Here is a 27,542-nt window from a genome sequence, read left to right as displayed (position 1 = left end):
GTAATTAAAAATGAAACTATGGGAGTCATTACAATTAAACTCTATATTGGTGCCATGTGTTTATTGCGATCACACTTGCATATTTCCCTAAGTAAGGAGCAGAACAATACGATCTTCAATCATTGATACTTATTTCTAATAATATCTAATTCACGTAAAAAATACCTTTGTCACAATAATCGAGAATTAAATGATCAACAATTTAATTGTAATCATCGCTGATAGAACAATTAAAACTTAGATCTCAAATTAGACAAACCGAAATTTCTAGAACGGAATGTGAATCCCTCGCCTCCTTTCGAGATGCCAAAGTTCTCATTGTTTCTTGTTATTTTCGCTGGCTCCACCTAGAACAATATAAATTCATTTTTGTAATTTACATAAATTTAAAGTAGATAAACATAATAATGACCAAACAAATCTAAGCTGAAATAATAAAACAATTATTATATTTCATTTTAATTACTTTCGAAATATTGTTTTTCCAATGTAAGCATCGTATTCATTTTTTTTTATACAACTTAGAATGGCAAACAAGCTGACGGCCCACCTGATGGAAAGTGGTAACCGTCGCCTATAGACATGAGCAGTACCATGGGCATAACAGAGTATACTGTTTCGCCCATGATACTCCCATGCGTTGCCATTCCTGAGGACTCAGGTGTTATTCCTCTGTTCCCTGTAAATTCACGCCATATCCCACCCTTCAAACTGAAACACAGCCATGCAAATAACTGCTTTACGGTTAAAACACGAATGAGACAGAGGTACCCAAGCAATCGACTTTTGTACAAAGTCTCCCTCTGGTTATCATTCATCGAGTAGTTCTGAATGAAGTTCAAATAATCTTCTGACATAGCAAACAGTCAAAGTAGTAAGCGCATCAAATTACCATTATCCAGCAGCAAATAAATCTTATCACAACAACTTTAACCATTAAAACAAATAACGGTACATTAAAAGTATTCCTCAAAGATTTCTATATGGGAAGAAAATATGTCAACAGCTATTGTACTTGCGAGTAATTCTCTCTCTCTCTCTCTCTCTCTCTCTCAGAATTAACAAAGCACATAGTATTTTTTTTAATAGATGATAATGGAATGATAGTCCCACCTGCGCTAAAAGTATACGCTGGCGAGGCACCAGTGAGAGATGATATGTGAGAATGAAAAGGCAGGTCAGTTAGCCCATCGTGATTAATTCACCTGGAATTTAGCACGATGGAAGGGGGGACCACGTAGAGGTCGACCTGACATGGTGTATTACTACCAATGGGACTGGTAGTGTACATTACTAACCCCCCAGCACGTAGTATTATGTGACTGTTTATAACTTTGAATGACAAAAGAGCTGATGACCCACCGCATAGAAAGTGGTAATGGTCACCTACGTACGAGTATAGTCATGGGTAATATCCGTACCGCTCCGATATCTATATATTGGGTTACTCTGAAAATTGATGGAGTAAAATAGATCATTATCCATTTCGATATCGCATTTACTGGCGGATATCTGGATTAGTTTGAATATTGACAACCAATATATAACATATCTTTCATTGGACCAATATTTAGATATTTAACAATAATATATACATAGATATTGCTGTATGTTACCCATATTTACCTACAAACATGAACAGAAATATGGACATCACAGTATACACTGCGATGCCCATCTGATGCCGACGGTAGCCCTCAAGTGTTCTTATTCTTGACAACCAAGGTATTATGCCTCCGTATTGCAATTATTTAATTCTTTAAACTAAACCTTCGTACATGCTATTTTTTTTTATTTATATCTTAATAAGACAAGATGTTTTCTTCATTTTTAAAACGTTAGAAATGGCCGCCATTTTAATTAAGACATGTACTCGTATATTTATTTATAAGCAAAACGTATATATGCATATCAATATTATATGTAAAAGAACCTAAATTAAACTAATCGGCCTGATTTAGGAAAATTTTAAACCAATTATTCGCAACACTGAAAAACCCGCATTTTATTTTGATTTAATAAAATATATGTCAGCTAATAGCCAACTAAAATTTGACCCGTTTTTGACACTATGCTTTATCTATAAAAACACCATAAAGTAAAAGTTCATTTAACTGTTTTATTTACCATAAAATAAATAAAAATACCGTCTAAATATGCTGAATCTAATGTCGTCGTTTTTAGTTCAATATAGTTTCTATAGATGACAGTTACTACTTTGCATCAGGTAAACCATCTGGTTGTTTGCAATTCTAAGTTTATGCAAAAAAGGTCAAAGGAATTCTTTAACCCAACTGTTTACTACTTATAGACATACCTGTGTGACGTCACCGATAGTGGACCGTTTTCTCCATTTGTACCACCAATACTCGACGCCGAGAGTGATGCAAGCCAGACCGATACCCATGAAAATAACTATGAACACGCCACCTATGTTCTGTATTGAGATCCCATCCGACTGTAAGAAAAGGTATATTTGTTGATAAGTTTTTTGCATAATAGATAAACAGAAAAAAAAAATACAGTAGTAAACTTATTATAGATACAATATTATCTATACTTATAATAAATCTGTAGAGAGGTCAATTCTGTACATGAAATATATTCCCAAAATAACTATCAGGGGGTGATTAGTGATCGATACTGATGCCAAAAATGCAATCAGTAAAATTTTTGTCTGTCTGTATGTTCGTTATAGAAACAAAAACTACTAAACGGATTTTAACGAAACTTGATACAATTATTCTTCATACTCCTAGGCAGGTTATAGTATACTTTTCATCACGCTATGATCAATAGGAGCAGAGCAGTGAAGGGAAATGTGTCTGTTACGTCAAAACCACTGAACCGTGAGGAAGGACATAGGCTACTTATTTTACGAAAAACGACGGAAACGCGGACAAAGTCGCTGGCAACAACTAGTAAATAATATGATAATAGTGTGAGTTTTTTAATAGTGTATGGTTTTTTTATTAGTGTGAAAATGCTAGCGAGATACCAATAGGTAAGTAATGATAGTTGAGGATGGAAATTTTAAGGTTAATTAATACATCGTAATGAATTTACTTTCTTACATATGGCTGCCAAACCTGGGCTCTTACCAAATCCCACTTTAAAAAACTACAAAATTGCCAGAATGCCATGGAAAGAAGTATGATGGGGATAAGATTATCAGACAGAATTAAAACTAGCACAATTAAAAAACACATAAAAACTAAAGATGTTACAGTCACAGTTAAAAAACTTAAATGGAAATGGGCAGGGCATACAATTAGAGGGAGAGATAAATGGAGTAAAAAGATAATGTTTTGGTACACGAAAGACAAAAAAAGGAGAAGAGGAAGACCGCATAGAAGATGGGTAGATGACATTAGGGCTGAAGCAGGGGGTATTTGGACAAGAATTGCTAGCAATAGAGACCATTGGAGACAGTTGGAGGAGGCCTTTGCTAATAAGCAAACAGACAACAGCAATTAAATAAGTAATAAGTTGTTTTAAAAAAAAAATGTCTGAATAAAGGCTTATATTATTATTATTATATTATATAATGAATTTACTAGGAATTACGACAGTTTTTAGAAGGGGCCATATGAAGGTCCAGAAATGTGAATTGAAAAATTAATGTCAGCACCTAATGAAAAACTGTATAAAAAACTATCATCGTCATAATATCAGCCGTCAAATGGCCATTGCTATACATAAGCCTTCTCCACAAGGGGAGTTTTGCCGGTAATTACTACGCTTGGTAGACGGGTTGGCAACCACAGTTTTTTTTTTATGGTTGAAAATGGTATGGTAACCCCGCCTGCGCTAACGGTATACGCTGGCGGAGCACCAGTGAAGGGTGACAGATGATAATGAAAACAAGCCAGTTAGCCCATCATGGTGAAATCATCAGGAATTAACCATGATAGTTTCCAGGGAGAACCGCGACGAGGTCGACCTGGTTGGATATATTGCTAGCAATGGGATTCTCAGTCTCCATTACTAACAATTCCTTTCCCCCTTGGCAACAACAGTTAGGCTTTTAGTGATGTTCTAAGAGCGACGCTGCTGCCTACCCTCGCTCTCCCTTAGTTGGCTCTTACGACACACACGAGAAAGGAAGGAGTGGCCTATTCTATGCCGGGGCACACACGGCAACTTCAGCATAATACTTACTAATATTATAAATTTAAAAGTGAGTTTGTTTGTTAGTTACCTGTTAGTGCTAATTACTAAAATTTTTTTATATACACACAGATACGGCCTGTAGAAAGTTATTTTTTATCCCGGATTTAGGCCAATCCAAAGTAAACTAAAGAAAGCGACAGTTTCTATAGAGAGATTGCCCAGTTTCTAGGAGCATAATCATACAAATAAAGGAAACGTACCTGATCATCTTGTTTTTCACATTTCATAGCATTAGGATTGTTAGTCCACCAATTCTCTTTTAATTTTTCCAGTTTCCGTTTGTTGAGGAGTTGAAGTATGCTAGAAAATAAATTGGAACATTGTTATTTTTAATTTAAATTAACTTATTTTTTAATAAAAAAAAAACAATGTGTATGTTACACGTTGTTGTTTCTTTTTATTAAAAAAAAAACAATCAATTTTTCATTTCTAGTACTTTCACTTCTTGGTTTATTTATTTGTATTTTTTTGCATGCAACATAGTACAGATTAGTTGTTATAATGGGTAAGTACATAAGACATATGACACCCCGTAGACTGCAATTTATATTAAAGTTATACAAAAATTCTATAATACTGTAATTATGTTACTTCCATAGTATAAAGTAACATTTCCCGTTGAAGGAAAATTATTAGAAAAATGTGGGAAAAATCAATAGCCGAAAATTCATTTAGGAACAACATTTCCTTTCAATGCAAAAAGACAGCACTTTCTATATATTGATATCTTGAATGTTCCACTACTAAAAACATATTCGTTATTTTTTGACTTGCTTCGATAGATTCGTTTTCGTCAATGTAAGTATGAGACACCTAATGCTGCTGTCTCGTTCTACCTCATGCACATATACTTATCGTCGTTTGCCTATTACAAATGGGAACTAGTTTTGTAACCTTGAACCTCAACCGAAACAGTACTTCAAATAGGTACTAGAGAAATGATGCGTCATACTCTTGCCCAAAGATTGCAAAATATGTTACAATAATTTGGTCAGCAATGTTTTGTTTGGGTATCTATTTTTTATATCTTTCGCTCGCCTAAAAATAGTTTATCCTATTTTCAACCGACTTCAAAAAAGGAGATTCTCAAATCGGTTGTATTTTTTACGTTTGTTAGTCATCCATCAGTTCCAAAATGATTTAAAAAATTATTTTTTATCTTAAAAATTTATCAAAATTGGTTCAGCTAAAGCTAAACTAACTTTTAAATTAAAATAACTGATTTTGTCACACTTGAAGTCGGTTTTTTTTTGTTGGACACACTCTTTAATTATGCAACCAAATGTTATTAATATTAATATGTTTTTATATTCTGTCATAGTCTACTACATACTATACATGTAATATTTTATTACGGGAAGAAAATGAAATTATGATCTTGTCTGCGCTATCAGTATACTCTGGTGGGGTATTAGTGAATGAAGACAGGTGAGGTTGAAGTCATATCAATTGGTATTTCACGAGGAATTCACAAGGAATTAACCACCAGCTTTGCAGTGCAACAGTTATTATATAATGAATGATATCTTGAGTTTAATTTCGAGTAGATTTTCTAATGGAAAATGGAACAAAATAGTTTGTAATATATCTGAAATAATCTCCATATTACAACCCATGGACATCAGGAATATTGATGAAAATTTTAAAGATGAGCATTTTTCGTTGCTATTTTGCAACAAGGAAAAGTTACTTAAATGGCAAGTTAGTAATATTATATTCCTGGGTGAGCGTATTGGAAGACTGTAAGGCTCACCCAGTGGATGTAATAAATAAATAAATTATTAATTGTAGTTAATTTTTAACTTCACCTACCTAAATTTAAATTTACCCATATTTATACACCTTTAAAGACTTCAAAATGTAGTTGACACAATGACCAGAATTTACAACATTTCACATTGCGATATATATTTTTTTGGACGATATGAAAAGCCGAAACAAAAGCAAAATTACATTACATATATGAATAAACACATTATCAACGACACTATTAGTATAAATGCGAATTCATCGTTGTTGTATTAATGTACGCGAGGTCACCTTTCCTGCAGCAATTTACATAAACGGTCACCGGCACAAGCTAGTTACAGCACTATATGCAATTAATATTTAACGATGTTTCATATATAACTGTTTTTACTTTATTTTCTCTTTACTAATAATTAAATAAAACTAGGCATTATTGCACAGGGTCATCTAGTCCAAAACTATATAGATATATAGATAATTTATTTACAGCACACAAATTACAATAAAAAAACATACACATAATACACAGTAAAAGAGATAAAAGAATGAAAATAAAAAAGCACAAATAAAAAAAAACTTAAAAACAAAATATATAAACTAACAATCTCCTTTCTTTCTCTTTCTTCATGCGTGTGCCACAGTAACACAAAATGGTCACAACTTAGTTTATTGCTTTGCCCTAAAAGAGCAAAACACTATACTGAATTTGTATGGTTACTTACTGTTAGTCGTACAAATATAATGGGCATTTATATGACTATTGTATTTTAAATTTTTATTAATGTTTTATAATAGTCATTGCAAACTCCTTAGTTCTTTAATCGATTTTTTGTTTTTCTAAATTATTTAATACTTTTTTGTTTTTATAATTGTCACATTTCTTTTTTCGCTGTCGTACTTTACATTATGTAGTATTCTTTATTATAGTTATTTTCCTTTAAACTTATTATTTAATTATACTAAATACATCAACATACAGTCCATAATGTCACCTACATTCGTACATATTATACCTATAAAAGTTAATCTATAAATTATGTAAATGCCAACGTAAAAATAACTACATGAAAATCATTAATAACAAAGTGAAAGACGATTAACACATTATTGTCTTGATATCATCACATATTGACACTTTAAATATGGTATAAGTAATTGTACTAAAACATAGCATAGGCTTTGCCGCCCTCTGCGATCTCCCCTCACCCTTAAATATACGTCAGCGCCCAAACTAATGTATATCTCTAATCTACGCTTCAGTCACCGTCGATGTCAGAGAAGGACAGAGGATACATTATTTACGAGGTATGAAAAGGATAACTACGTAGTCTTCGCTAGTCTTAATTTTTATAGAAATCCAAAATTGAAATTCGAAATAGACAATCGTTGCGTCGCACAAACTTTGTAATTATTTTTGGAACGAACCATTTAGACAACTAACAAAATAATAGCATACTCCCATCTCATTAAAAATGACAACAATGTCTTATAGACATGGAAAGTACTGTGTCTCCCAGAATATACTGTGACATCCATGGCACCACTCATGCGTTGCTATTAATTAGAACAAAGGTGTTATACATTAATTAAATCCATCTAAAAATATTTATACTAGTAAATATTAACAGTGATTTACTAAGAGAAAGTAAGATACTGGTAATAATGTATTGTTAATAGGTATAAGTATATATCATACTTATTACATTGGTGCAGTTAAATTAAGAAAAAAAGCTACACTTAGATCTGTATTAATAACTATAATGTATATATGTGTATAATTTAAAATATTAATATGATAATAATTAGTAGGATGTTAACTACAGTACACATTTGTTATTTTCCAAAGATTAGCTTATTTTATAATGAACACTACGCTGCTTTTTCAAAGTCACAGCTTCAATCCACATTCTATTCAATTATTTATTATTATTTATTTTATTCAATTCAATGCGCACTTTTCCCTGCACTAACCCTAAATACACGCACACATTGAAAGACAGTTGTTGTGTACATGTAAAGATATTGTCACATGTAAAGAGGTTACTTGTTTCTGTAGTTGTGATAATCGGGAATCACAGCGTTTTTGCATAAAGTTTTCGAGGTGTGCCTTGACTCTAATTCAGCTTGCACTACTTTTTATAAATAGGCATTATCGTCTATCGATACATAATATTAATTGGTCAGTCATTTGTACAAAATTAGAGACTGTCACGAAATTAAAAAACTTGTTACGAACCGCCGCCCCTTGGGCAAATGCCAAACGAATCTATACATAGATACGTTTCTATTAGCAATTGTATATGAAAGAACAAGTCGCCACTATCCCATTTTATCTCAAGTACTTAGTAGCGATAACGATCTTATCGATTATCGATAGACTGGTTTGCCACTTCCTTAAAAAGGCTAACTCGAAGTGTGTGGGGGGAAAGGGATTGTTAGCAATGGAGTTTGACAGCCGCATTGCTAGCAATATGCCCTATTAGGTCGACCTCCACCTGGTTCCCCCTGGAAACCATTGTGAACAATCGAAAACAATTGTTGAATTCTTTACGATAGGCTAACTGACCTGCTTCATCCTCACCTATCATCCTTCACTGGTGCCCCGCCGGTGAATACCGATAGCGCGGGTGGGGTTACCATTCCATTATCACCCATTAAAAAAAAAAACTTAAAATGTGTTCGACCTGACAAGTATGTCGTATTCAATAGTTTACATTGATAGTGTACTAAGAGAGGTACAGATAGCCTCAGCGTAGTGTATTGTTTCTAGTTAGCACTACGTATAAGTCGACGCGACAACCGGTCAGGTACCAATATACCCTGGCACTTCGTTGTCAATGAACTGCTAGTTCCTCTCTATCTCTGTTCCTTGAATTGAATGAAAATTTATAAATAACCTCTATCTACGTCATTTGTTTATGCTGGCGGAGCGTCATATACTTCAATGGGCGTAGTGAGTGTAAGAGGTGAAGATAAAGATGTGTAGATTCACAGAACTGACTCGAGTCAGTCGAAGTGCCAGAAATTGTCTCTTTTTAAAATTAAAAAATTTTACCTGACTGAATATCGGATATTCTATATTAATCATATCTACATATGGACGGCTATAGTGATTTAAAAACCAACTGAATTGTGAAAAAAGGACGTCTGCGAGCAATTAAAGCTTGTACATTTATATAATTTTTAGTAATTATTTAAATAAAAAAATTAATAAGCAATTATGTTATGTTGGCGTCTAAATACTACTGATATAATATTTTTAATCGTTAATATCTTTCTTGCGACTTTGAGAACCGGTTAGGTTCTTATGCAATTCACGTTTATTGCTCACACTTATTTTTTATTTTCAAACGTACCTAAATAATTGTTCGTTTTAACCTTAGCCGAAACTTCGTCCGATGACCGTTACTATAATTGTATTTAAATTAAAGTTATTGTACACAGACAATAAAAAATGGAAACAATTAAAAATGCGGACGCAATAATTTATATAAAATTTCGATGTAGAGTTAATATTAGTGAATACTGTCTATATAATGTTGACTATAACTGAGACCGAGATGTCACTTTAGAATTATATTTCTATACATTTTCGATCTTGAACACAAATTATATTCAAAAATAAAAAAAAAATTCAAGCATTAGAATTCCATTATTTAATTTATACAATAAGTACGCAAGATACTAAGGATTATCAAGTATAGTTTCGCGCGAAAATTCACTATAGTATCCAACTGAGCCTCATCACTCCCAACAAAAAAAAATTGAATAAAATCTATGTAATCATTCATTAATTTTGAAAATTGTTATGCTCTATAAAATAACTAGAACTTTTGTGATACCTATCGATATCTTTTTAACATAGACATAGTATAAATAGTCATGCGGCACTATAAATATTAATGTCTTTTATTACGTTAACACTATATATTTGCATAGATTATTTTACTACTTTCATCAATATATAAGGGCAGTGGCGACTCTTAAATTTATTTATTATGGTTATATACTCTGTGGTAGTTTTTATGTAGGTACGTTTTAATTCGTAGGTCTACAACCTAATTTTTTTTTATTTTTAAATATTAAATTTCATTTTCTTTTTTTTAAATAATCCGTTAGAAATATTGAAAAATTTTCAACTGTTTTTGAAAATTAACAGTTAATGACAACGTTACCACACACCGCCAAGCTAAAATTATGAACGGTCTTAGTAAATTATATATTTAAAAAAATCTTACGCATTATTGAACTGATCCTTCAACGGAGAGCCTTGTTGGACAGCAATTGCATACGGCTTCCTCGAGAACTCATCGCCAACCATCTGAAGGTCGCAGCTAGTTAAGACATGGTATCTAACATCAGTTGCATCACCAAGCCAAGCGAAGCCCTCGCTAGAACTCTTGGAGTCCTTCACTCTTTGTATTGCTTCTTCGACAGAATTCGGCAGCCCTGCTTCTTTCATAGCCTGCCACATCTTGCTGTATTTATCGCTAACAGGATAGTCCCATACAGCTAGTTTTGCTCGTTCCACGTCACTGAGACTGTCGTTTAGACTCATCTCTTTCCAGATCCTGCACGGGAGTTAAAATGTGATATTTATAATTTCATCAACATCAAGTATAATAATATCTGAACGGCACAGACTATATTCTATGATTTCCTGACTTCTTTGGTGATAGTGACATTTATAGGTAACAGTTACCATCCACCACGTACTATCTGATAGACCTTCAACGTATTTACAATTTCAGAAGTATAAAAAAATTAAGGTCTAAGCTTTCTTAGACATTAATATTTTTTTGTAGCACAAGTTGGCAGTAAAATTACCCTCCCTGATGGTAAGCGATTAATGTATCCTATACATACTCTTTGTTACTCTTGAAAAAAATTCTGTCTTTATAACTTTCACTTTTATTAGTTAAGTGAGGTTTTTTAGTGAATTAACTATAAATCTATTTATATCTACAGTTTGTTTAACTAATAAAATGTATAATAATTTTCAACATTTGTAGGTATGTTACTCGGTATCCTTGCTAATTCAAAATCGAATTTAATAAAAATAAAATTGCAATTGATAGGAGTTTGAAGTCAGTGGAGTCGATTCTGAAGCTGAAGAATTTAATAAACATATCTCCAAAATAAAAAAATCAATTTAATATCGCAGCGAAATCTTTATTATAAGGATCAATATGAATTAACTTTCTAATAGATTTAAATCAATATTAATTTTTTATCATTTTTTGGTTTATGGTGGTCCATAAAACAGTATTTTTACAAAATTATCAGATAAAAATATTAGGTTAGTATAATAAACCTATCTGGTTTAAAGAAATGACGCCTCAGAATTGACCTCAAACAAAATCTTATGTTTTCTATATACCAGTACATATAGACTTACCTATAAACATCCAAAATTCAAATACAGTTTTCAAATAGACATGCATATTTTAAAATTAAAATTACACATTACATTTGTTTGCAGATGTTATGATGGAACGAGAGTCAGATAAGAATGATAACCGAGATTATGTGAGTGACCGATAACACGCATCGTTGCTAACAAAACTCTTTTTGACAGATATTTAATGCACAAAATAAATGAAATTTATACATTATACAGTATTATATAGTATTTATTATACATTTATACAGATAATTAAAACAAATGCTAAGAAATAGTCCATTTTTTTAAACACAAAGGGCAAACGAGCGTTTGATGGTAAGTGACTACAGCCATCCATGAGCATCATGTATCAATCTGAACAATTCTTCTGAATACTTCCTATTTACATTAACACTTACGACAAAAGATGCTTAGGGATGCAACGTCTCTTCGTAGTTACAGTGGGTCGAGTCTGATAGTAAGGGGCTGATTATCAATAATTCGAACCGCCCGACGAAAGCAGTCTAATGAAAGAAGCTGGTAATGTGCTGCTCTAGCCCAGAGGTATTCCAGTATAGTAAAATATTTCATGTGTGGCCGAATTTGAGCTTTATACAATTGCAAGTAATGTGCCGGCATAAAATAGTAAATGAAATATCGAATGAAAGATGTAGAGAAAACGGTATTAAATTTACAAGGATAGAATCAGTTTTGAACAAGTTTTATATTCTTTGAACTTACGAAACCTAATTGAAATAAAAACACATTTGTTATAAAGGAAACAAAGTTAGGTATACAGATATAAATAGAGCGAATAGGATTTTATTACTTCAACTTACCTACCCTAAATAAAATTCGCGGAATTTTAGCACGTTTTTTCAGTCCGATCTGCTCTACTAGTAGAACTAAATCGTAGACAATAGAGATATAATCGTTATGATAAAGAATGAATAATGATAAGTTGAAGAAAATATTTAGTAGATTTTGTATTAATTTATTTATTTATTTACAAGAACGTATGTAGTAGTAGTAATGTATGAAAAAAGAAGTATGTAGTAGTAGTAATGTATAAAAAAAAAAGTTATGCATCCATAACATTTTGACGGCCCTTTAAATACAAACATATATAAAGTATCAAATTCCATTATATTTTCAAAGGCAGGTATTAAATATTTGATTTTAATAGTAACTTATTTTAACTATTGGGTAATAACAATAAGTTACTATTACCTAACAGTAAAAATAAGTTATATTGACAAATAATAAATTGACATTTATTTAAGACATATATATATTCTGGGCTAAAAACATTTTGCTCTAATTTAATCATGTATCGAATTTTCTTCAATTCAATCTAATTCAATCATTATTAATTGATTGACTACGCCACATAATTAATCGAACATAACCTACTTATGATCATATAAGTACGTATATCCACAGTTGATCGTACACGTGCATAATAAAATAATGACAACCGGTCGGAAATAATAAAATATCGATTCAATACAGAGTATACAGAGATATAGAGGCGAATTGAAACTTTTTGTGTCATTCCCGCCATCTTAGTAAATTTCGATTCTCTAGAGAATTATTTCTATACAAATTTTATAAAGACTGCTTTCTTTTTTGTACAATTTAATTATAAAATTTCTTAAGATTTACCGTAAAAGCTGATGTACTATATAAGCTAATGATTACGACACACTAATGATTAAAAAACCTCTATGGTACTTTCATATATATTATTTACTTTATTATAGAATATAATATATTTTAATTTATCAATATAGTTTAATTTATATTATCTATCAATCTTATTTACGCTGATTTCATGGGTATTCAGAGAGAACGATCGCTTTAATCCATTTACTTGTAATGAAATTCTTGTTGATAAATTACCAGTATAAGTGTTTGTAAATTTTTAATTATTTTTATTGATAGGTAGGCAAAAGTGTCCACGTTATGGGAAGTGGCTAGCATCATTTACATCGATGGTTAACGGAAAATAACTCGGAACAGGAACAAAAATTTAGAGGTGCTCCAGAAAAATCTTAATTGATTCTTTTTTTTATTTGTGAAAACGTGTAATTAGCTTTTTGGCTTTATTATTTATTATTATACTATATTGTTTTTAATATAAAATTTTTTAGCTGTTGATTTTCTTTAATAAAAAATAAATAAATACCATAGAACTGAAAAGAAGGTTAATTAATTAAAACAATAATCAACTCTATTTTAATTTTATAATTTAAATCAATAACAAGTTTTACATCAATATTGACATAAAAAATATTTTTTATGGAACATAAAAAGGTGATAAGTATGTAAGTTTGAAAAAAAATGTCAACCACTATTTTATGTTAATTCGATTTGTGATAGTTTATAAATATAGGAAAGGTTCCCTTTATTTATTATAAATATACTACATACTACAATAAGAATATTGTACTACGGATATTGATCTTATTTGAATCAAATCAGGTCAACTAAATAATTTTGTAGTACTTACCTATACATAAAACCTAGATATAGGAAGGTATATGACCCTGCAAATGCTTATTGTAGTTCAACGCTCAATGTAGGTCACATTTGTGGATTAAATTGACCCCATTCACAGACAAACTACAGTGTGTGAGTAAATTAACTACGATAGTACTTACGCTTGTGTTGTAACAAATGTGTAACTTGTTTATTCTAACTTGTACGTTAAAACTTATATTAAAGTATAGACTATTTTCGTTAACATGGCATGTCCTTTCAATTTTTTACTTCAATGTGTGTAGGACCATATGCAGATATGGTGCTCTGTTTGTGTTTGTAAGGAAACGTCTTCAGTAGCAGTCCAGCTAGAGGTACTCCTCTATATTCCTTGGTCGAAATCTTGTTAATATTTTTCAATAACATGTTTTTAATTTTTTTAATTTTGGAGGGGGTGCCATGTTTACGTAGACAATCTGTACCTAGTACTATTTTTGTGCTTACAAACAACATAGACAAGATAGACAAATATAAATTCAGACATTATTTCAATCGAGGTATATAAAAACTAAACGTGCCACTATTAAACAACTTTGCTTTAATTTCTAAACTACATTTTTATGTCTAAGTTGTAATAAATGGTTAAATAAATAAATAATTACTTACTAACAAAAGCTATCTGTTGATAGCAAATACTTTCCGGCCCTAAACGCTTTCGAAAAAAACATTATTACTCTTGTCAGTGTATTCAGTAATACTTTTTTCGAAATAAATGTTATGTAGGAACTCGAATTGGTATTTGATCCGAGTCAATTATTTTCATATTTTTAATTTTAATAGACGCCATGGTTCTTTACATGGTTTTCCACACCAAAGTTAATTAGCACCTTTATTACTTACTCATAGAACCTGGCTTCGATTTGAGCCATCCTCTCGAAGTAAATCATCTCAGCTGAGCCATTCAGTGGCGCATACTGTATTTTGTACTGTTTCGACAAATCGTCTAGTGACTCTATAGGTGTGTCCAAACGGGACACGGTCAGGAAAGCGGCCAAATTCGCTGTATACGATGCTATTATGATGAAACTGTGAAATAAAAATAAACATCAACTAATAATTGGCACTACATTACTCACTCATAGAACCTGACTTCAATATGAGCCATCCTCTCGAAGTAGGTCATCGCGGATGAGCCGTTCAAAGGCGCATACTGTATTTTGTACTGTTTGGACAAGTCGTCGAGTGATTCTATAGGGGTGTCGAGTCGGGATACAGTCAGGAACGCGGCCAAGTTCGCTGTATACGATGCTATTATGATGAAACTGTGAAATAAAAATAATATAAATTGATAACACTTTGATTTTCTGGAAACTCAAGCGACAGAGTTATAAAAGAAAACAAAATTACTGATTGCGTTTGTATCTCTCTGTTTATGCAAGATAAAATTGATGTCCTTGGTATTCTTTGAAGGGAGAGTTCTACGAGTAAAAACTGAGCATTTTGCCAAAGATTAATAGGTTGAGCTGCTGTGTGGTCTCGTCATAAAATAGGCCATCCATTCTTTTTCCGTAAGTATCGTATGGGGCGACTAAAAGAACTTAATGGTCAAGGGATAGGTAGCAGCGTCTCTCTTAAAACATCCCCAAAGCCTAACTGCGGTTGCTAACCTGTCTGCCAAGAGTGGTAACCATAGGCAAAACCCCAATTATGAGGAGCCTATGTCCAGCAGCGGGCACAGCATAATGATAAGTCGAAAAACGATATAATATTTATATTTCCATACTAACGGATCGCAAAATAATTTGAACCTCTCATACCAACTCGTCAATTGAACGCGGAGTGTTAGTATGAAAGACTGAAAATTGGTTGTCGTTTTTCTACTCAAATTTTTAGAAAAATATTCAGTTTCACAGACAAAAGACTCTCTTAAGAGGATACTCATCATTACTATTTCACCCAATACTATCAACTTGAATCTTTGAGTTTACTTCGTGGCTTTTATTACTGATTTACAGTTACACAATTTCTCCAGGAATATTTTTATATCCATTGCTCCCAAGCGAAGTTAGGGTAGTAGCTGATCCAACACGTAACTGTAATTTTTACTATCTCAAAAGAAAAATAAAAGATAATTATCTAATCAGCCCTCTCCCAAACAAGTGGCAAGCGAATTCATCGATGGAATCGTTATCTTTAACAAAACCATGAGATAGAATGAGACAGCAATGTCCGATGTCTCTTTCTAACTCACGGACTCGCTAACACCGATTCCATCGATGGATTCGTTTACCATTTGTCTACGGAGACAGGTATAAAGCAATTTATTTTCAATATCTTTTACTTTATTACCACTTACAAAAAGTGGCATTTCAATTGCTCATTACCCAAGGAGAACTATTTAAACCGTAAACTATCTAAAGAATTAGAATTTTGCCACATTGTATTTAATATTTTAAAATGAGCAGACAAATTAGTTTTAATTGCTTTTTAAAATTTGCTAATTAGGATATATGTGTTTTTGTAAATGCCACTTTAAATACATAAACGGAAGTCTGTTATTGATTTACTACAAGGTTTTTACACTTAGGTCACTGCACTTATTATCAAAATGGTACAAAAATTTAATGCAGGATGAGATTATTTTAATGCAAAGTCAAACAAGCCGCTGCTCGTCTGTACGTACATACAATATGATGCTGTGTCATTTAATTTTAGATTGTGAATAGATAAATTGCTAATGTAAAAGTTTACAATATCAAAAATAAATTAAAGAGACACTTTTGTATATTAATTTTTTTAATGTGTCCAATGTAAATTCAAGTCCAGCAATGGACGAGTAATGGCTGAAATGATGAATGTGAATTATGTACAATAAAATACAATACTTTTGGTCCGCTTATTATATTATTGAAATGTTTTAATTATTATATAGACAAATTTACTTAAGAACAATTTAACAAATATTTTGTATCCCAGGAACGGTAACGTATATACAGGAACAATACTCCCATAGTTTACCTTCACGTCATTAACATACAATCTCTATGAGCATACCATGGACCGTAGACAGCATGGTGTATTTTAATAATAAAATCTACGGTGCTATTCGTAAAGTTCATATTGAGTACAGTATAAAAAAAAATTGTTATCGGAGTCTTAGAGAAACTTTGATGTGGCTCAAAATGACAAGATCTGATTTCATAAACCTCTAAATTTACTATGATTATGTTTACCTAATCATTATTGCCCTTTTAGCCTTTAATTGTCCACAGCTGAACGTAGGCCTTACCATAAAGTAACGTGAAGAGCCACCTACGCTCACTATCTCTCTGCAATACATTTGAGATTGTCTTATTGTTAACTAACTATACAGGGTTGCCACTCAAGAACATTCCCACCTTAACCGTCTTTGGTATATTCATATATATCATAAGGAAGAAAGAGTCTGGTCATCCAGATCATTGCAATATCAGCTTGCTGATTATAAACTATATTGGTCACTTTAGTTTTTCTGAGGATACCCCATTTAAAATTAGAATTCTAGCACAAAGTTAAATATAGCAAATGTACATACCGTGCATAGGCCTCCGCGATTCCGTTCAAATTTAGATCGTATAAAAAATTTTTTTCCTTGTTTCCATCTAAGGGTACATATAAATGCATCGTTCGAAATGCTACGTGAAGTTGAAGCTTTCTTTTACAACGAAGACAAGCTAGAAACTATTACCACTACAAGACGCCACCCTTACACGTTTAGAGCTAGTAAACTAATCTTATATCGCATGAGGAACTTCTTTGCAGTTAATTAATCAATGACTGAGATAATATTTAGTTAATAAGGATACAGATTGGTATTCTATACCTTCAACTTCATAATGTGAGGAGTGATAACTTCGAATGCCAATGTTGTCAAGTTGTAGGAAGTAAAGTCAATAGATGCAAATATTTAAAACAAACGACAGGTTGTAACAAAATATGAGAAAGACATTCAATAGTATATAATGAAGGAATTGATGTTGACAATGATAATGGTGTCCCAACATATGTTGTTTTGCAATTATTTTTTTATCAAGTAAAGCTATCTTATCTCTCAAGTTAGAGCAAACAATGTGCACTAAGAAATTTTCATCAAAATCAGTTGAACGGTTCAGAAGATTAACGTGAACGAACATCGTCATACGATATTTTTACAATAATGATTAACATACCCAAAAAGCCACCATGTAGCTGCTAGGAGCCTCCCAGAGAGATTCTTTGGCGCCTCCCCTCCTCCTTGAGGTGTCAGCGAAGTCATACAGAACCACAAGCACTCTTTCAGAGTAAATTCACGTTTCTCCTCGTCATCTTTATACTTCTCCCGATTGTTCTGATAACTATACGGGCTCCATTTATCGAATACCCACATTAGAAAACTGGAAAAGAATATTGAATTAAAAGTAATAAAAGATAATTTAATTATATTACAGATTAGTAATAATAGTTAATAATAACTTAAAAGGATAAGTATATGGCAGGAGTGACCGACTTGACTAGACCCAAGATCTACTGTTTACTGACGAAACCCTGTACGATTTACCAATAACATACTTCTTGAAATCACAAATAAAACAACTTAGTTCAGTACACAATTACGTAGTTTTGTAGTATTTTTTATTATATTACGATGGAAAACATAAAACTGAAAATTATTGTTTGTAACTACTTATTTATATTAGTGCGAGCATTGCGTCTGAGCATCTTCCGTTAGATTAGCAAAATCAGGTTTATAGTTGGAATTTACCAACCTTAAAAAATTCAATGTATGAGTATTTATTTTTTGTAGGAAAACGCTAACTCACATAAATATGTTGAACCAAAACACGAATACAGTTGTTCGACACATTTCTTCAAATTTTGATATTTCTCGTTGGAAACCACTGCCCAGAAATCTAGATATGGATGACCTTGCTTTTAGAAATATTTCGCAGCGCAGGGTAATTTATATTTCTTGCCTTGCCACGATCGACTGGACTAATAGTCGTGATCGACCGGTCGAACGCTATCGACCAATTGGCCACTTCTAGTATAAGGTATAAAAACATTGCAGTAGCCAAACTAGCAAAGCATCTTCGCTGTACAGAGCTTAGCCAAATTTAAGGTACTAGCTTTATCTAGCTTTGTTCGCGTGACCAGTACATATTTATTGACCGGGATAAAAAATATCCTTCTCTGCCTCATATAGCATGTGTGTATACCAAATTTCATAACGATTGATTAAGCCATCAAGGCGTTAAGAGAAGTGATTTTGATATTTTTTTATAAGACCAATCTGTAAGTATAACCTTTCAGATATAAAAAGAATACCCCAAATCGGTTTAGAACTGACAGAGTTATAAGGTAGCAAACATACAACCGCATAAAATACAACCGCATTAAGAATCTCGTTTTCTTTGAAGTTGGTTGAAAATATATTTCTTTAGGCTATTCGCTAGGCTAAAGACTTGGAAGCACATAGATATGTATATATTTGGTTTTATACATAGGTATATACTATTTACATACAACCCGAAACACATTTATCTAAGTCTAATCCAAATTGACAACCCTAGGTGATATCATAAAAGAGTCATGTTAATCGATTATTCAAAGAAAGCGTTTTTTGTTGAACATGTAATTTCTAATCAATATGATATCTATATCTATATATATATATATATATATATATATATATATATATATATATATATATATATATATATCTTTAGTATATTTAATTGTATGTATTTATTTATGTAATATTAGAGTATTTACATAATTTTCTGTTTTATGCGCATGTCTTCACGAAGCACTTCATTTTAACTTGTTGCTTTCGTAAAACTGGCTTAGTATTTTAATTTAATTTATATTTGTAAACCACCGTGTCTTGGTAATCTCATATGGACTCCCGCGATACAGGTTCTCCTAGTGCGAGGTCCAATGTACTCGCTGTTGTATTTTTTTTTTGTATTTAATAAATAAATATATATATATATATATATATATATATATATATATATATATATATATATATATTCTTTTGTGACTGACTACTAAAACAAGTACTCAATTATAATGTTACGGAATGTTTTGGCTAACCCTAAACCGATTTTGATAATTCTTTTTCACGTTATCTACGATAATTCAAAAATCTGTTTAGTTATTTACCAGAGCAAAGTTTACTTGCAGGCTCGACTAATATCTAATCTACTATAGGATTTAATGTAATGAGTTAAGAAACAGGCATACACCAATTATACTCGTATTACTGACATCAAACTATACTACAAATAATTAGAGCTTGCAAACTAGGAGAAAAAGGATTTTTAGTAATTATATCTAACAACCCCATTGCATACAGTATACCCTGTCAGGTACGTGACAGGTGCCTGTCAGGACGCGTGGAAGTCGTCCACGCGGTTTTGGCCAGAAACCGTCATGATTAATTCTTGAATTCGTCACGATAGGCTAACTGACCTTTTTTTTACCTGTATTCATTTTCACCTATCATCACTCACTAGTGCCCTGCCAATGTACAGCGATAGGCGGGGTTACTGTTCCATTTTCAACCATTAAAAGAAAAGCTTTCAAACTAGTTTGAATACACAATATACTTAAGTATAACCTAAAACAATAAGTACAGATAAAGTATTTCTGAAATGTAATATGTATCAATCTTAGATTATATAGATAGAGCTTCGACTGTTAAAAACGGATCAACTTTTTGTCAAATAATTGTCAAATTAGCTGACTCCTTTATTTATTAAAGTTCTATATACCTACGCACACAATTTATCTTGAAGTGTCTATATTTAATTACTTAATAAATAAAATAAGTCTTTAGGAATTAAAAACACACAAAAAAATATAAGACAAAATAAATATAGAAGTTATAAAGGAATCAGTCATAACTATTTATAACGCAAAATTCTATGAAAAATTTGACCCGCTTTTCTCATAGCATTTGTATGAAGACACTCGATCTATATAATCTAATGTGTTAATGTATTACGGAAAAAATCCAGTTTATCCATTCATGAACTGAACATTATTCCCTAAAGACTTTTTTTTAATTGTAATAACAAATTTACTGCGCCATTTATATATATGTAGATGAGTCTCTAGGTATTTTTAATATACGTGTATATAAATATAAGATAGAACTGTAAACAAGGTGATGGGAAATAGTAACCATCGCCTACACACAAACGGAACCATAGACATTATAGAATCTACAGTAACGCCTACATCATACGTTAATAAGTTGCCATTTCTGAGGGCGTTATGCCTCCATGCCAAGTAAACTAGGGAAAGGGATTGTTAGTAAGCTATTGTTAGTAAAGTAATTGGGATTGTCAGGTCGACCTCCACGTGGGCTGCCCTAGAAACCATCGTGCTGAATATCATTTTAACTCATCACGATGAGATAACTGACCTGTCTTTTTATTCTTACCATTATCAGCATTCCTCACTGGCGCCCACCTAGCGTATACCGTTAGCGCAAGCAGGGTTACAATTCCATTATCATCCATTAAAAAAAAATACAACACAAAAGAGCGAAAGTGCTTGGCGACAGAATCACAAGTGAGACAGAAGACCCCATTAGATCGATTAGTTTAATCCCTATGACACACCCCACTTGATAATTGTTATTTCCTTTCTGTTACATTCTCTTTATGATTTGACTAAACACCGTTATTTGGCCGCTTTTCTCTTATATCTTTAATGTATGTTGTTAACGCATTTATATTCGTGGAATCATGCGTTTATACGCACGCATCGTTTTTCATACGCCTTAGAACAACACAACAGGCGCCAACGACCTTGTTGTTCTGAAGAATTAAAGAACGAATTTAATTCGTTTTTTAATTTTTTTTTTTTATTGTCTGTTAGGTATGTATTTTCAAACTTAGATTGTGGAACACAATTCGAATACAGAATATAAATTCAGTAAGTATAAAATACACAATGTCGATAGCCTATAAAATTAATAAGGACACATCGACAACATATACCAGAACACACCAAACTACGGCCCGCAACATAAATGTTTGTATGGTCCGCTAAATTACTTTATATTACGAAAATTTTTTACATATTGAAAGAAAATCACCTTCTGCATATAACGCTATTTTGTTTGACAGTCTTTATAATTTTTTCGACATAAACTATATATTTTCCCAAATCGAAATTCAATTATTTGTTTCTTTCTTTCAGATACTAATGTTTATCCATAGATTAGGTACTCGTATATAAAATTAAATTGATTTAGTTTTTTCTTAAGATTTTTATATTTATAAGTGTTGGGAATTTTATTCAAGTTTTATTTTATTGTTAAATTATCCCATTAATTTAACAATAAAATATTTTAGATTATTATTTCTATTAATATTTCATATGTGGTATAAGAATAATAGTGCTTGTGACTTTATTAACCTTTTCTGTGATTTTATAATATATCTTAGAAAATTTTGTTTTGGAAAAAATATTTTTAAATAGGTACATTTCATCGTCATCAAAATATCAGCAAACATATAAATAATTGCAAGTACCGTCACTCTATTTAGGAATACATATTAAATGTATAGATTGAACTAATCTATTCCTTCTATACCTACTTATAGACTAATAATATTTATTCTACAATCCTAAAGTTGCATAAAAGTTAAAGCCCCGTAGATGAGTGGCAAACAAATCTTTCGATGAAATCGTTATCGCTAGCGAAACCATGAGATAGAATGAGATAGCAACATCCGATATTTACTGACACCTTATAAACGCGCTAGTGACTAATTTAATAGAATTATATTATCTATGCTAGTGATAACAAGTCCATCAATAGGTTCATTTGCCACTTGCCTTGGAAGCGGCCCGTAATCGTCTACAGTTGAACAGCCCTGAACTGTACAACTTTGAAGCGTACGATGTCAAGACCTGCGCGCTGTGGTTTCCGCTGTTATTTCCTATTTTTACAAGTACCTGATGGGAAGGTTTATTCCGATATAAATAATGGCGTTGCTTTGTCATAATTTATTACTCTGATTGTTAGTTATTATTAATTTGTACTATGCAAATGGGCACTAATAGAAGTTTAAATTATTACCGTAAATTGACCATCTTAATTGGAAAAATTATGATTTAGGTAATATTTTATTTATTATGCATGTAACAAATCTATACTTTTCTATCTATAAGAAACTTGGACTTTAAATTTAACAAAAATTTGTATGTAATCAATATGGCAGAAACTATCTCGATTATATTTTTTGGTCATAAAAATTGATTAATAATTGAAGAAAAATTTATTTATTGATACTTTATTATACACACTGATAGTACATAAAAATATGACAGAGGTAAGTAAACACATTAAGGCGAGCTCAACTCTAAAAGAGTTCTCTTCCAGCAAACCCAAAGTGCAAAGGAGCATCAATGTCAGCGTTGTACAATATTGTTACAATTTTCAAACATAAAGAACTAGGCAAACTTAAGTTTATACATAATTAATTATATAATATTTAATCGTATATATACACACATACATATATACAAATAAATAAATACATGTTCATAAAGATATAAGATGATTTTCTCTTAAAAATATTCAGGGATTGACTCCCACGGATCGGCATGGGAAGAGAATTCCGCAATCTAGCAGTATGGACGATAAAGGATCCGCTATAGAGCGTAGTCGACTGTGAAGGGATTTTGAGATTAAGATTAAGAGAAATAAGAGATTTTGTTGAAAGAGAGTTTGCGCCATGAAGAACTAGGAAATAAAATCATTCACGAAGATAGTACGGTGAAGAAGGGTTATATAGAACGGAATATAAAAACGAATGAAAATCTCGACGCCTTCGATTTGATAGTCATTTCAATTTTGTTCTATAAGCGGAGACATGGTCGTATTTATACAGATTATAAATAAAAGATGTCCGGTATGCGAATTAAAAATCTTCTCCGTTCTGATATAGCTAAAGAATTATTACATTTGTTTTGTATTTTCCTTTAAAATTGAAAATAGCTAAAGTAAATTTATTAGTTTTTAATATTTATGTCATAAATATGACACCCACATTTTAAGACTGGCCTTTTTTTTTTTGTTTTATTAAAATGTCATTGGCAACAAGCAGCATTTGAATTTTAAAGTAAAGTGCACGTTTCGCCGACATACCTATTACATACCTACTCGTGTGACAAACGTAATGTTTAATGGTGTGTTGTATTATTCATTTCAGCCACACTCAAAGCTATATATATTTTTGCTCTTATGACGTTGTACATAAAGGATATTATTATACAACACAATCATACAATAAGAAACGAACGCGATAGTTTGGAAACAATGAATTTTCAACATTTGGACAAAACAGATTTGTAATTAAAAGTTCATTTACCTTGTGAAGAAGTATGCTGCCAATATAGACAGCCAAACGTCATTTTCCAAGACCGTCAGGAATTTGAATAGAGATGTTGGCGTTCTTGGCAACTTCATCATAATTGTGATACCGACTAAATCGTAATATGGCACAGTGAAGTCCACCACGTTTTCCCTCTCCGCCATCACAGACAAAGATGTCAGTCCTATATCCGCCCTCTTTTCTATAAGCTCCTTTATAATACCATTCCATTTGCCATTCTCATCCATCGTGCCAAAATTACCATCAGGAGACAAAACTATTTCGTAATCAAATTTTACAATTTGTCGTATCTCCTCGATTAAGTCGATGCAATAGCCTTTGAAGCCTTTTGGGGCATCATCGTCTCTAATAATGAATGGTTGTTGCTAGAAAAATGTATAAATACATAAACAAAAAAGATCTCTGCTGTGGCATTTGTACTGCAAACTAAATCATTTTATACATAATCATTGTTTGAGTAAAATAGAAGATTAGTTTGTGCATGCGTTGCACAGAAAAGAGTACAAATTCCGTTATACGAACAAGTTCCAACTAATTGTATACTATAAATATAACAATCCATTATCATCTCATTAGTGGGCAAGGTGTCGTCGAAAATAATGTATACTATTGTCGCGCTAGCCAGACAGCTCGGTTTAGGGATTATTTAAATATTTTTTCCCTTCTACTAATGGCAAAGTGTAATGACTCATTGTATTCTTCCTCCGTCACCACAAAGATAAACACACTAATTGTATATTCAGTTGTAATAGAGAAACAGCTGGTAAAATTTTAAAACAAATTTGAAACAAAAACAAGTTCATTAACCCACCTCCACTGTCACGACTCTGTACACAAGTTGAGCAGAATAATCGCTCATATTATCAGGGTCAGTCAAGGACAAAGGGTTTGCGAGACCTGCTTTCCATGATCCGAGTGACCGACTGCCTATAGAGGCACCATCTTTCACTGAAACTGCTGAGAGATCAGTATTGAATTCCATGTAACTTCTGCCATTCATTGGATCGTCTTCAGGGATATAGAAAGGTGCATATGTAGGTGTTTCTTTTACCTGAAAAAGCAGAGGAACGGTATCCCGTTAATTACTAAATTGATATTATAGATATTTTCTAAAAACAACTATAGCGGTTTAAATATGTCATCGCACCTCTTGGAAAGCGGTTCTGAGGTCCAAGGTCCTGTTAGGAGTATTCTTACCGTCGTAATCGTCACACGTGATATATTTCATGTCATTTGGCCACTTGCCAGAATCCAGGAGCGATCTGGAAAATCATAAGCGTGAAATCCATGGAATATAACCAAACTATAATTAGATATGCCTTGCACGCGTTATACTAAATTTAATATAGTTGTACTTAGGTGCACTAGCACTAGAACAGTAAAGGTCAATTACTTTATAGCTAAAAATGTACGTAGGGACAAGTCGAAATAGAAGGCCGACGTAATTTCTGGTTCACCGTTCATGCTGTACGTTGTTTTGATCTTTCCCAAACGATCTCTGCTTTTTGCGTCAGGCGTCGGTCTCATATAAACGATAGTGGCATCTTTACATCCGCAGCTAATGTCACCTTTGTCCAACGACAACGCGAACCAAGCTGTTTTTCTACCGAAATACTGATTTTCATCCGCCGCGTCCAACACGTTTTTTACTGTCCTCAAACTGCCCACGATGAAGAAGTTAACAATGTCTAATTCCCGTAAACTTCTTAATTGATTTTTTATATCGTCTTTATTAAAACTTTTTACCGGTGTTATTACATGACGTGTAGGAACGTTTTGCAATAGAGATTTGTACTTGTGATCCATAACTGAAAATGAATACAATAACATTATACTTCTAAATATCAAAACATAATAATATTGTTTGAACTAAATAACACCCACCAAATAGTTCGTCAAATATTATAGCTGCATTGGTGATGTCCTGTTTAATGACAATTGCTCTTATAGCCTCTGGCAGAATGTCAGCAGGAGGCATTATTTGTAGCAGAAACTTCGTTTGGTTCTGATTGAGGGAACGCCACTGTCGTAAGTCGCCCGCTTGACCGAATGATCCCGAAATAGTTGGGAGGGCCAATGCTGCAGTAAACGACTTTATAGTTTCTGAACCAACCCCAGTCATAGTGAAATCTAGGACAACGTGCGGCGTCTTCTTACTTATTACCATGTCATTGTATTTCCTACAAACTATCAACAGTCAATTACATATTATAAGTAATTACATTATCTCATTTTAACAATTGTAATAATATTTACCATTTTCCAGAAAGTTCTTGGCGTCTGTTCGGTTTCCTACCACAATGACCGGGTCTACCGCCAGACCCAAGCTGGGATTCCGCCTCACATACTCTTTAGCGACTTCAAACGCTTTTTCGGCTAAAGCATTATTTTCCTCGTTGATCAGCACTGGAAACAGAATGTTATTACTAAAACTAAAACACAAGTCATATTTATCTCAGTATGGAAAATGTAGGTAAATATTTTACGAACAAACGTTTATATTTTGCGTCGTTTGAGTAATAGATAAACGAACTAGCGAAAATAGAATTATCGCCGTGAATATGGCCGGCATATCTCCGAGTTTTTTTAACATTGGCTAAAGTTTAAGACGTTCCATTGACCGGCGATTACTTTGAAGGGTAGTTCACTAATAAGGCTAACTTTGGCCCACATAAGCCAACTGTGTACTGTCTTGTTACCACGGCGATGTCCGGCCTTGATTCGTTCTTCGTTATTGATGCTCATCGCTCATTACTAATAATGTTTGTACACACATGCAATGTGGGCGTGTGTCAACGATTTATCGTTATATAAATGTAGAGGTATGTACCACAGGTGATATTCACTCGTATGGCCGTACATGTACCACGGATCGATTAATGTTGCCATTGGATGGAGACTCAAAATCGTAGTATAATTAAAGACATTTTATCATTTATATCAGCCGTTAATTGTTCACTGCTGTACATAAGTTCTTACGGGTATAAGGGGAGTTTTGCCAGTACTCGCCATTCTCAGCAGGCGGGTTGGCAACCGTAGTTAGGCTTTTGGTGATATTTTACAAGCGACGCTGCTGCCTATCCCTCGACCACTCAGTTCGCTTAGTCGCCTCATACGACATCCATAGGAAAGAACCTTATTAAATCTACTTGTTTATAATTTCATTCCTCCATTATAACTGGCTAAAAGGTAGAGAGAGAGGCAGATTAATATTTTAGATCATATAATTGTGCTCGAGGTCGCAAAAGCATTGGTAATTTAAATTGCGGGTAGATTTCAGTTATAACGCACTTCTATCTAATATGAAAATTTCTAGCACC

At 32.5% G+C, this 27,542-nt stretch overlaps 1 protein-coding gene across 3 annotated transcripts; it reads right to left on the bottom strand.

Moving 5' to 3' along the window:
* Positions 1-25: 25 nt before the first annotated feature.
* Positions 26-27,210, bottom strand: LOC113509688 (ionotropic receptor 25a). Of its 3 annotated transcripts, none has more exons than XM_026893088.3 (13): positions 26,713-27,210; positions 26,479-26,628; positions 26,107-26,409; positions 25,616-26,030; positions 25,370-25,484; positions 25,034-25,273; positions 24,199-24,587; positions 17,995-18,198; positions 14,923-15,108; positions 10,161-10,493; positions 4,374-4,473; positions 2,318-2,458; positions 26-347 (listed from the first exon to the last, which is right to left on the bottom strand). In XM_026893088.3, the coding sequence occupies exons 1-13, from the start codon at positions 26,813-26,815 to the stop codon at positions 231-233; spliced, it is 2,796 nt and encodes a 931-aa protein (XP_026748889.1). In that variant the 5' UTR covers positions 26,816-27,210; the 3' UTR covers positions 26-230. The 3 variants fall into 3 exon arrangements, with proteins under 3 accessions (XP_026748889.1, XP_026748887.1, XP_026748885.1); XM_026893086.3 differs by having other exon boundaries at positions 26,717-26,855; XM_026893084.3 differs by having other exon boundaries at positions 26,107-26,402; positions 26,717-26,855.
* Between the last annotated feature and the right edge of the window lie 332 nt (positions 27,211-27,542).

The sequence above is a fragment of the Galleria mellonella genome, unplaced genomic scaffold (assembly GCF_026898425.1).
Source record: "Galleria mellonella isolate WM207_F2 unplaced genomic scaffold, CSIRO_AGI_GalMel_v1 utg54, whole genome shotgun sequence".
Lineage (NCBI taxonomy): Eukaryota > Metazoa > Arthropoda > Insecta > Lepidoptera > Pyralidae > Galleria > Galleria mellonella.
Note: the sequence above shows the minus strand (reverse complement) of the source record. Positions and strands in the feature narration are given on the sequence as shown.